We start from the raw sequence: 12,155 nt of genomic DNA on the forward strand, positions 1-12,155 counted from the left end.
CATGCTGACTGAAGGAATTTTGTCTGCCACAGAAGCCAGAGTGTGTGTGTGTCTGTGCGTGTATGTATGTATGTGTATGTAGTGGCAGGGGGAGGAGTAGTGGTGGTTGTTGTAATCTTCTGCATTGGCCTCAGAAGTGGAGTGGGTTGGACATTGCAAAACCACAAAGCCAATGGAAAGCTTATGTGTACATGTGGGGAAGAGGTATCTAGTAAAGGGGGAAGGGGAGAGGGAGGTGTTACTAGAGACAAGTCCCATGATTGGCTATGAGAGGCTGGGATAGAATCAATCTATCTCCTCTCCAATTGGCTATCCATACCCATAGGAGGGGGAGGCCTCTGCTTTGGAGGCTGCTGCTCTAGAATGGTGGATGAAGGGAACATAAGGAAAGGAACCCAATTTGAAGATTTTGTTGTTTTGATAGCCACGCTGTGCTTCTTTTCTATCTGGATGCCGATAGTCACAGAGAGATTGTAACACCAAGACATCGTGGCCCTGGTCACTGTCCTGCACCTTTGACTTGAACTATGATATTGAGGTCTCTTCTCCAGGGAGATTGCTTGGAGAGACCGTGGAAGATGCTACATATCATCTACCTCACTGTTTATGCAGACTTTTCCCATCAAGACCATCAAAAAGACCATAAATCCCACAACTTACCGAGTCTCTGCCAAATTTCTTTCCTGGCATTCTTGTCAGTGGAGTCTCATGCCAAAGCTTTTTAAGCCCACCTATGAAGATGCTAGATAAGCCAGCATCCATACCAGTCCTCTCCCTCGACCATCTTTCAACTTGTTTCACCCCCTAAGACTCCCTCCCCCAGCTTTAGAAAGAGGTACCACACCAAGCTGAAGAGGGACATGGAACACTTTTTAATATCAAGTCAGAGACAACCCCCCCCTCCCCCAGCCCTGAATCCCACCTTCCCTCATCACATCCAGGATCCCTCCCAGAGGCCTCTCTGCTTTCCAAGCTCCCAGAAAAAAGGTGACCTAAAAATGTCATTTTCTTCCATTTCATCCACAAAAAAAGGAAATAAAAATTAAATTAAATGAACCAAGAGAGTTTAAATTCTCCAGTGGCCACAAGGGTGTAACAGATTCATTCCCACACAGGGCTAAAGCAAGTGGTTACTTTTTTTTCTTTCTCTCTCTCTTTTTGTCCCATCGGTTGGTTCTTGTCAGTACCCTAGGGGGTAATGGGAAGCATGCCACCTGTGATGGCTTTCACCTCACAGACCCATACCCAGAAAGAGATGCTGCATCTGGTTAGTTTTCTTTTTCATTTGTTTGCTTTTTTTTTTTACTTTCTATAAATGTCTCCGACATGTAAATAACCCAAGAAAATAAAAAAGGCAGGAGTTGATTACACAATTACCAGTAAACTCTATCATGTCTTAGAAGACCAACACACAGCTAACGCCATATACAGCATGCAGTAATGTCTGAGAAAGGACCCTGCAGAGAAAGAAAATGACTAGTACTCTACTAACAAAAAGTGTGTGAATATATATGCGTATATATGTGTAACACATACGCATATATATGTATCATTAAAAGAAGCATAGCTGACAAACTCATCATACAATGGAGATCACTCTTTCCATTTCTAAACAGTTTGTAAATAGCATAGTTACTGTATGCGTTAAACGCTGAAGTAAGGATGAGAAATCTGTAGCGCTGGTAGAGATGTTGGTTAAATCACTTTTTGGTGGGCGTGCAGAATCCTCACCAGTTGGCTAATGCCCGGTGCTATGCTCCACCACTCGTAAACCTAGTTAAGAACACTATTAATCTTTAATGTTTAATAAACATACTTTCTCTTTCACCTCTTTTTGCATGTTTTTGTAAAGTTTTCTTTTGTTTTTGCACTAACAGTTCTAGGTTCATATCAGAAAATATAATTAATAAAATTAATAATGAATCAGAATCCCTTATTATCCATGATGTCCATGTAGTAAAATGAAAAACATGTAACAATATATTTCTTGTTGTTGTGTTTCGCGGGATAGTTGTTGTCAGTGGGTTGTTTTGAAGATATTTTTTCTTTTTCTTTTTCATCACACGTAATGCCTGTGAAGAAGTCCTCCAAGGAACATCTGGGTCTGCACATCTGGATCTACCAGTAGAGTTTAGGACCGCCAGCTCAGAAGTCTTCTGTGGCGGATGGGGGACGTCAGAATAGGAAGAGCAGCTGACCCTTTGCCCCCCATGGAAACAAAGAGGCCACACAATGCAGCGTGCAGGTGGGTCCAAAGCCGGGTGTGCACTCATAATTTGGGGCTAAAGAAAAGAAGCAGTTGTGCCTAAATACCTCCAAGGCAATTTCCTTCCCTCCCCCTCCCCAGTTGCCCTTTCCCTTAGATTTTTTTTTTATCACATTAGGCTTGGTTTATCTTAATTTCATTTAATTCTTAAAAAGAAAAAAAAAACTTGTATGCTCTTTTTGCTGCTGTTGAGTTGGTGGTTGCAGGTGGTGGAGGCTGCTCCCCAGTGGGGAAGTGACACTCACATCAAAATTTAAGCAACAGGTGCAAGATGAGAAGGGGTAAGAGCCAAATGCAACCAGCTCTCCTTGACGTCCCATTGTTCACTTCGCTGACTGCACCAGGGGCTGTGGGAAGAACACAGAGTGTTTTTAGAAGTCTAACTTCAACCGAGAAGGAAATGCCATCATAGACCCAAACCTGAGTTGGGAGCTCATGCTTGAACATCTAATGACCTTTGGAGTTACCCATGACCCCTGTTGCTCTAGCACAGCTTCTGAGACAAGCTTTTCATGAGTCCCACTGTTCTGTGGGTTGCAGGTGCTGGCCTGAATTGGAATTGCAATTCTTAGGATTGTAGGGTTTAGATTTGAGAAGAACCTTAAAGATCATCTAGTCTTCCCCAAACCCCAGCTTCCAGATGAAGAAGCTATGTCAAATTTGGTTGTGCTAATATGCATTGCTCCCTAGAAATGCTGTCGCTGAAAGCTAAAGGTGTGGGGGGTTAGGGAAACTAGTATGAGAACATTGTGGCTGCTAAAGTCTTAGTATGGCATGTCTAGTGAAAAAAGAACTAGATTACCTTTAAATCTATGTTTCAGAACATTCCAGAACAATTAATGATAAACATCAGAGCCTGCACATGGCCCCATCACTGTTCTCATCATTTTTGATAACTCAGGCCATCTTAAATGTTCACTTAACCATCCAGCTGTCCAACCTGTTGTCTAGAGAAAGACCTGTTGAAAAGCCAATCTGTCTTTCTGCTGTTGCTGCTGCCACAGTCTGCTCTGAGGGTACACTGTCAATCACCTTCTTACTGACCAGGTCACAGGGGTTCCACCAAGAACATTTGGATGCTTCTCCATCTGGAGAAAACAATGCTGACAGGAAGGCAGGGGCTAACCCATATAGAGAATAAATGGGCCCAAGTCAGCAGAACAGTCCAGACTCTTGCTATACATTGAAATAACCACCCAAGATATATTTGAAACAAGGAATTTAAAAAAAAAAAAACCTGCTACTATAATTTAGGTTCAGCACTGGAGAGGACCAAGTTCCTACTTTCAATTCCTAAGATGAAAACATGGCTTCAACCCCACAGACACCCCATTGAGAATGTGTCAAATGAGGGAGGGAAATGGACTAACAGTGTAGACCTTAAGGTCACTGGATCCTTTCTTCTGCCTGTCTCCTTCACACACACACCCTAGCCACTCAGAAACAAACTTGCCAACTACTTACCCCATTGTACCAAGGATACTTATGAACAATTAGGACTCCCATACATCTATATCAGTCTGAGAGTCTAGGTACTCGAATAATTTGATACTCATTGAACCAAGGTAACCTGTTCAGACAGGGTACTCCCTATTAGATCAGTATTCCCCATTATATCAGAATAAACTGACTCTCCCAAAAGCAAGAACCAAAGACCAAGCTAGTGATCAGGTAAGATATCAACGAAATGTATAGGATGAGAGCCCTACTGGGGCATGTGCTTTGGTCAATGTTAGCCAGACAAGTTGCATATTTGAGTGACTAAGCCTGCAGATTTTTCAAGCTATGGACCAGTGGCTCTCACTTCCAACCTTAATCCTTATATAAACCTTCAATTCTTTAGGGAAACTTCATACCCAACAAGGAATTCCAACCTTGCACTACTCCAGAGTCTTATTTGGGATAGTCCAGGAACCAAGGACTTAGCAATTGGAGAGTCTTTTGGTTGATATCAACATATGATAATAATAATAATAATAATAATAATAATCCCATTTGATGATCACAGTATAAATGTGTGATAGGTAGTAAAGAAAAAAAATCATTATTCTCATTTTACAGATGACAATATGAAGGCCCAATGTGGTTAAGTGATTTACCCAGATTGACTTTGCTATTAAGTGGTTGAACTGACCACAAATCAATCAATTAATCAATTAGTAAATATTTATTAAGTACCTACTATGGTGTCAAGCACTGTGCTAAGTGCTGGGTTCACAAAAAGAGGCAAAAGACAGCCCCTATCCTCAAGGAGCTTACAATCTAATGGAAATCCATTCTTTCCATCACAACACATCTGACTCTCCTTCTGACACCTTCTTTGGTTCTCCATTCAGAAGAAAGGACAGCACCAAGCCTTCTTCACAAAATCCCTATAGGTATAGGGGCATATTGCCCCAGTAGGCAACTGACTTTGTGTGGACCCGTGGTTTCAGTGCTTTGGGGAACTACTACTTTGGAAAGACTCAGGAGCAGCTAGGTGGCGCAGTGGATAGAGCACCAACCCTGGAGTCAGGAGGACCTGAGTTCAAATCCAACCTCAGACTCATAACATGAGCTGTGTGACTCTGGGCAAGCCACTTAACCCCAATTGCCTCACAAAAAAAAAGAAAGACTCAAGAAAAGATGAATAATTCTTCAGTAATGTATAGTCTTAAAAAGTTATTGAGGTGTACTGTTCAGTGACTTGCCCATGATCATGCAGCTTTTATGTATCAGAAGCAGGACCTGAAGTAAGGTCTTCCCAACACTAAGGCATCATATGCCACATGGCCATAGATATTTTCTGGAAACATTGCCCAGAAATCAAACCCCAATTTACTTAAATGTAGTTTTGGTGATGTAGTGATCATCAGTTTTGATTAATCCTCAATTGGTGGTGGCTCTTAATACTTGAATGACCCAGAGACTTCTATTTTAAGAAGTCCTGCCATGAGCATTTTAGAACCTCTATAACATAACTGTATACATCTTCCTGCATCTTTGTAAAATAAGTTTGGATTATCACATATCAGATTGTTGTAAAGTGTAGCACATATCTATTATAGCTCTGAGTCAACTCCATTCCACCAAAATAAGTTATACTTTACAAATTCAGAAAAGAATACTTGAAATTTAGACCCTGAAGTAAAGTTTCCTGAATTCTGCATGTTTAGAAAACTAGTCTAATGAGAGTGAGGACAGATTTCAACTATTACACATAGACCAGAGTTCTTTTTCTGATAAAAGCAGAACAAAAGACACATTTTTAAGTTGTCAATAATTTTATTCTCAAACACATAGAGCAAGAAACTAAGAGAATTACTACTTAGGATGTGATTCCTACAAACAAAAAGGAACTGTTTGATGAAGTATAGGTGATGGAAATCTTTAGAAAAAGTTGACCAAGTCATCTTAGAATTGGAACACTGGGATACATCCTTTGAGGAGAATGGATTTCAAAGAATTCAAGGAAATGATAACTGATATCCTAGGCCTAAAATTCTGCAAAAAAAAATGTTGGCTCAAGATGGATGGTATTCTCTCAAGAACAAAATGCCAGTGATGCAAATGATTCAAATGAAGAAGGAAAGTGGAAGCTATCTAAAGAGCTTTACAGTTTAAAAAAGATTTACAGCATATGAAAGGTAGGGAAGCCAATGGATGAAGAATTTCAAAATAGTATCACTGTTCTGTAATCTTTAGGAATGCCTAACGAATCATCTAAGATTTAAAAGAAACCCTAAACACAAGGAACAAAAGGGTTGCTCCAATTGTTGTTGTTTTAGTAAACTCAGGTGGAGGCAAAAGGAAAAAAAAAAAAGAAGGATCTAACTTTCCAGGGATATAGAAGGGATTCTTGTACAGTTAGAGATAGGACCATATAACATTTAAGCTCCCTTCCATATGTGAATTTCTCAATATGACCACTGCTTGGAGTGGATAGGATGATGATGATACATAATAGAGAGAAGGTACAAACTGCTCCATTCTTACTTTGTTTCTATGCTCTTTGCCAAAGAGACTGATCTGCTGATCAGAAAATATGGCAAAAAAAGTGTTTTAACAGGGAATTGAAGTTCATGTTTAAAATTAAAAAGTTTAAAAAAGTGTTCTAATCACCAGAAGATGGGAAAATGTGCTAATTTTCAGAGACAGAGAGAGAGTTACAGAATGGATTATTCATACGCTTAACTGGTAAACCCGAAAAATTCCTAGCAAAATCTTAGAATGTATTAAAAGATTGGCTTCTGACCACTCAAAAAGGGAAGCAATGATCAATAGGAGACAACAGGGGTTCTTCAAAAACAGGCTGTGTCAGAATAAATGCATTTTTTAACAGAGTTACTAGACTGTAGATCAGGGCATGGGGCAACTAGGGAGTCAAACAGATAAAGCACCAGGCCTGGAGTCAGGAAGACTTGGGTTCAAATCTGGCCTCAGGCACTCACTGCCTATGTGATACTTGGCAATTCACTTAACTCTGTTTGTGTCAGTTTCCTCATCTATAAAAAGAGCTAGAGAAGGAAATGGCAAACCATCTGGTAACTTTGTCAAGAAAACCCCAAATGGGCTCATGAAGAGTCAGACATGACTGAAAAAACTGGACAACAGATCGGGACATTGGCATAACAATATCTAGATTTCAGGACAATATTTGACAAAAATCTCTCACTGTATTTCTGTGGGCAATATACATACATACATGCATATACACACATATAAATGTGTGCACACACACACATATACATGGGAGAATCCTGAAATGGTTAAAAATCTAGCACTAAACAGTGATGTTTAATGTAACCTAGAGAGATATCTAGTAGAGCATCTCCATGGCTGCCTTCTTGTCATTGACTAGGATGAAGATATATCTGGCATACCTATGAAATTTGTGGATGACAAAAAGCTGGAGAAATAGCTAATCTACTGAATGACAGAGCCACAATTCTAAAATATCTGGACACTATTCAATGGATCAAATCTACTAATATGAAATTTAGTATGGATAAATGTGATGTCTTACAGTTAGATTTTTAAAAATAACTGTACATGGTAGAGACCAAATTTCTATACAACAGTTCATTAAAAAAAAGATGCAGGAGTTTTATTTAAAATTGTAAATTTAGCATGAGACAAATATGTAACATGGCAGTCAAAATCTAATTCAATTGGAGGCTTCATTAATAGAAGCACAGTGCCTGTAACAAGGGAGGTGATAACACTATGGTACTCCGAGAGAGATTGTGCTCTGTTCTGCACGTTGCATTTTAAGAAAGATTCTGACAAGCTGGATTATATCCAGAAGAAGGCAACAGGATGGTGAGAGGACCATCAACCGTGTCATTTGTAACTCAGATGAAAAAAACTGTCAGTGTTTAGTCTAGAAAAGAGGAGACTAAGAGAGCACATGATAACTGTCTTTAAGTATTTTAAAGACTATCATGTTTAAGATGAAATAAACTCATTTTGTTTGCCAGAGTACATATGCAGAACCAGGAATAATGAAGAGCTAAAGTCAATAGAAGGGAGGAAACAATTTCCTAGTAGAATGGGCTTCCTTAAGAGGACTAGAGAGCTCCCAATAACCAAAGATCTTCAGTTGGAAGCTGTATGCCCTCATGTCAGGGATTGTTGTGGAAGGGATTGCTCCTCAGGTACAGATTGGATGATGACCTCTGTCTCTCTTCTGGAACTAATAGCCTCTGGTTCTACATACTAGCTATTTTTGGATCCTATGGAAGATCCACTCTTTAGGGATCATGAGGATTGGTTTATTTTTCCTAGTTAAATGACATCATGAAGGTCTTTGGATTCACCCCCATGATCCTTGCTCAGGCCTGAGGCGGAAAATCATTTCCGAGTCTATATGAACTCAGAATATATGGGCGTATGGATTCCATGTCTGCTTCTGATAAAAGCTATTGATCAAGTGTACTGTTATCCTGTGTTCATTGGACAAGTTAGGTTTTAAATACTACAGAGCAGAATGGCTTCATGGATTGAATTGCTGAGTTATATTGGTAGTTCACCACACTTATAAACTCATAGACCAAAAAGAAAAACAAAACAAAAACCTTCAAAATAAAAGTGAAATTCCCACAAATACATTTTTGGAAAGTCATGCCATTGGTAGGGACAAGCTTCTGTCAACAATACCTTTCTTTCTGTATCTTTCCCTGTCTCTCTGTCTCTCTCTTTCTCACACAAACACACACACACACACACACACACACACATGCAGACACATGTATCCACTTATGTACAAAATCAGCTTTGAGGTAAAGCTTATGTCTCTTGGCTGTTGGCAGTAATAGCCCTCACAACAATGAATGGACATAAGGAAATCCATAAAATGAGAAGAGAACAAATGATAACTCCCAGTGATCTGGATCCTGCCTCTTCCTCTTGCCCCTTTGATCCTCATGGAGGATTGGCCAGCCTCATGAAACCCTCTTTGGGGAAATCCTCCAGCTGCTTGTGCAACACAGAAGGTGGCTGCTTGGTTATCATGTAAAGAAGGGCTGAAAACCATGTTTTCAGACCAGGGAGTCTAACATTGTGGGAGTCAGTTCTTAGGCTGGCAAATGCCTCCCACCAAAGGCATATAATGGGCCAGTGGGGGGTTGCCAGGTGTGCACTCTGGGCTGCTGTTTCCCTTCTATGTTCTCTTTCATTATCATGTCTATCAATGCTCCTTATGGCTCCACTCCCCACTGGAATGTGCCACAAAGAGTCTGCAGGAAAGAATCTTGACCTGTCGGGTTTTTTTGTTTTTAAAACTGTCATAAGGGGGAAAAATCAGTATTATGAAGAAGAAAAAATTATAACTTTCTCCACCTCCCTTTAAAATTTTTCATTTCTATACCAATTTCCCTGAACTACATTTATCCTGGGCCATCAATACACTCAGCCAACCTTTTTCATTTATCTATAGTTGAAGAAAAGCACTAGAGAAAAGGATGTCCGAGGGTCATGATTAACTTGTAGAAAAGAAGGTGAAGTTGGGGTGGAGATGGTCATTGTCTTTCAAGTATCTGAAGAATCATCATATGAAAGAAGAATTAAATTCATTCTAATTCCAAGAATAATGGGGAGAAGTGACAGAGAGGCAGAGATCATCTCTACATAAAGAAAACTTCATAAGATTTAGGGTTGTCTAAAAGAAGGAAGGAACTGTTTCCTTAGTCATTGAGTTCTCCATCACTGGACATCCTTCAAGCAGAGACAGGATGCTTTCTAGTTAGGAGTGTTACAGAAAGAATTCATGTTCACATTGGATCTCTTGCAACTCTAAGATTATGAGTCTGTGATAGACCTTTCTCTGTCCAGATGAAGTCATTCCATATATTTTCTTGAAAGCATTTCCAATATATTTTGCAAACTATCCCATTGTTCTCTACCAGGCACAGAGCACAGACTTCATGGAACAAGCAAGAAGGGTACAAATACACTAGAAGATGGTGGATATTTGGGTGTTCAGAAAATAAGATAAAAAAGAATACGAAGAGGTCGACAGTCTGTTCCATCCTTTATATCTGTGACCATTATCAAAGAAATTAATGACTGGAGTTAGCACCATCAAATTTTATCTTTGAAAATAATCAGACTAAAGACAAGGAAGCTGAATTCCAGCATACTTGGCTTGGAACTTAGATAGTTCCATGAAGAGGAATTGCCACAGAGTTCTATGAATCTCAAGCTGGAACAGTCTCTAATGGCAGCTGGAGTATCAGCTCAAACCTTTTTGAGATGATAGAGTTAAGATATCCTTGACAAAAATGGATGCTCCTCCCTCTTTACTCCTCTCCTTGGGTATTCATCTAGGAGCCACTGCCCTTGCAGATGTAGGGCAATCCCAAGAGATTGACTTTGCACCAATCCAAGGTCTTATAACAAAGTGCTCCATACACATAGTGTTCCACATACAGCCAGATGGCAAAAGGTAGGATCCTTCCAGAAGGCAAACTGGCACATACCTAGTTTCTTTTGAAGCTTTCTTACATTTTCAGAAACAAAGTGTTGGGGGTAGGGACAGAAACAAGAGGGGAGCAATAGTAGCCTTGAATCTACCTAGTATTTTTGTATTGTGAGAACATGACTCTCCTAAATTCTTCCTTGCCTGACTTGCAAAATGTATGGCATTTGCCCAAGACCAATTCTTCAAGGAGTCAAGCCTTGCTGAATAATATTATGGTTCTAGAAGCCTCACATATCTTCGGCTGGATGCAGTTGATGAGGCATTTGATCTGCCCAGTAGCAGGAGGCCATGATTCTTCATCCAACCTTGCCTCCTGTCCAGCATGAGTATAAGTGTGGCTAATATTATGCTAAGTGTAGTAGCCCACAGATTTTCATTACTAGACCAATCAGAGTTCTTTACAATGACTATGAACATCAGTAGCCAACAGGAACATCTAGTAATTATAAGGACCTTAAAAAAGATGTGTTTTAGCCAAGTAACTCATAAGAAACTCCCTCTTTTTTTATCCTTATCCCAATACCACCCTCCCTCCCCACCATCCTTAGATATTAAAAGAAAGAGGAAAAAGAAAAGGAATCACTGAGAAGCAGCATGCAAGGACAAGTTTGAGAGTTTTGCTCCAAAGCACTCAGGATTAAGAAAAGAGGGAGATCTGGTATGTAGATCAGATAGGAAGGTACTCCAGGAACAGAGAGGATGACATTAGTACAGCAAGATCAGTTAGGCTCCTGTGAGAAAGCTGAGGCCAGTCATGGAGTTGGGGAAAGGCGGTAGGCATTCCTGAGGAACAAGGAATCCAGATGTCTACAAGAGGATTAGTCTATATGAGTGCATGAAAAGTCTAGGTTCTAGGAAGTGTTTCCACTAGGCTGACTTCCAGGATTAACACGGGCACAGAGCAGAGGAAAGGAAGTTGTGCAGAGAAGAGGTTGGAGATAGTTGGAGAAATTTCCCATAACCCCTTCCCCAGAGGCAACAGCTGCCTAAGAAAGAAGCATACTAACCTTTCCAAGGTGTCATGGCTGTAGTTTTCTCTTCTAAAAAAGTAAAAACAATCCACTGTTACAGTAGAATTTGTCCTCAGATGAGTTCTTTGGGGAAAAGCTTTCCTAAGTCAGACCAGTCTTCATTTCTCTCTTTCTTGCCTCAAATGCATAGATAATGAATGATTAACAACATAGCTCTTTTGCACACTCTCCTTAGGTTTTTTGGGGGTAGCCAGATGTTTGGGGGATTGGGGAAGTGATGTTAGATGAAAGAACTTTCGTATTAGACTACTGTGGATACAGGTCTTAGCCTTATAACATCTCTTTGTAGTGTGTTAATGATAGGAACCTAACATGTGTGACTCTCTTCCTTTAATGAAGAATATTAGTGGGAAATTAGTGGGAAATTCCCAGTTGTTACTGGGAATATATAGAAAGAATGCTTTGGAGACACAAAGGCTATTGGGTTAAGCTGTGAAGAACCTTTTTGATCCAGAGATAATTTGTTAGGAGAGCCAGGGTGGTTGCATAACCCATGGCTTCAGTAGAGTTAGTACCTGCAGTACTTAAAGATGCCCTGTCACAGTACACTTGTAACCCTATGATTTTGAGGCTGATAATGGCAAGGGGAGAAATAGAAGTTTATAGAAATGAATCTCTTAATTCCTAGGGCACAGGGTAAATAGAGATTTTTTGAGTCAGTGTGTGGGCGGAGGGGAGAGAGTGGATGGTAAGGCAGAACTTTTTTTGATCATGTTGGAAATGTGACATGAATGTTTAGGAGACAGTTTTCCCTCTGCTTACTTCCACTGTAATAGTGATTATGTCCATAGGAAGCACCATAGGTCGGTGGCATGGAGGATTGAGTGTTGGAATCAGAGACAGAAAAACCTGGGTTTGAATTCTGCCTCAGGCTCACAAGCTTTGTGACCCCGGGCAA

General features: G+C 40.1%; 1 protein-coding gene across 3 annotated transcripts in view; it reads right to left on the bottom strand.

Annotated features, from left to right (window-relative positions):
• Positions 1-932: 932 nt before the first annotated feature.
• NTM (neurotrimin) overlaps positions 933-12,155 on the bottom strand; it is a 1,238,439-nt gene continuing 1,227,216 nt past the window's right edge. For 2 of the 3 annotated variants that reach the window (XM_027835124.1, XM_027835125.1), the window contains 2 exons: positions 11,234-11,266; positions 2,440-2,613 (listed from right to left, as the gene is read on the bottom strand). In XM_027835124.1, coding sequence (XP_027690925.1) covers positions 2,513-2,613; positions 11,234-11,266 — 134 coding nt within the window. In that variant the 3' untranslated portion in view covers positions 2,440-2,512. Of the gene's footprint in view, positions 2,283-2,439; positions 2,614-11,233; positions 11,267-12,155 lie in introns of those variants that run through there. The other variant, XM_027835123.1, reaches the window with a different exon arrangement.

Source organism: Vombatus ursinus, unplaced genomic scaffold, assembly GCF_900497805.2.
Source record: "Vombatus ursinus unplaced genomic scaffold, bare-nosed wombat genome assembly UNPS02014813.1, whole genome shotgun sequence".
In the NCBI taxonomy this organism is placed as follows: Eukaryota; Metazoa; Chordata; class Mammalia; order Diprotodontia; family Vombatidae; genus Vombatus; species Vombatus ursinus.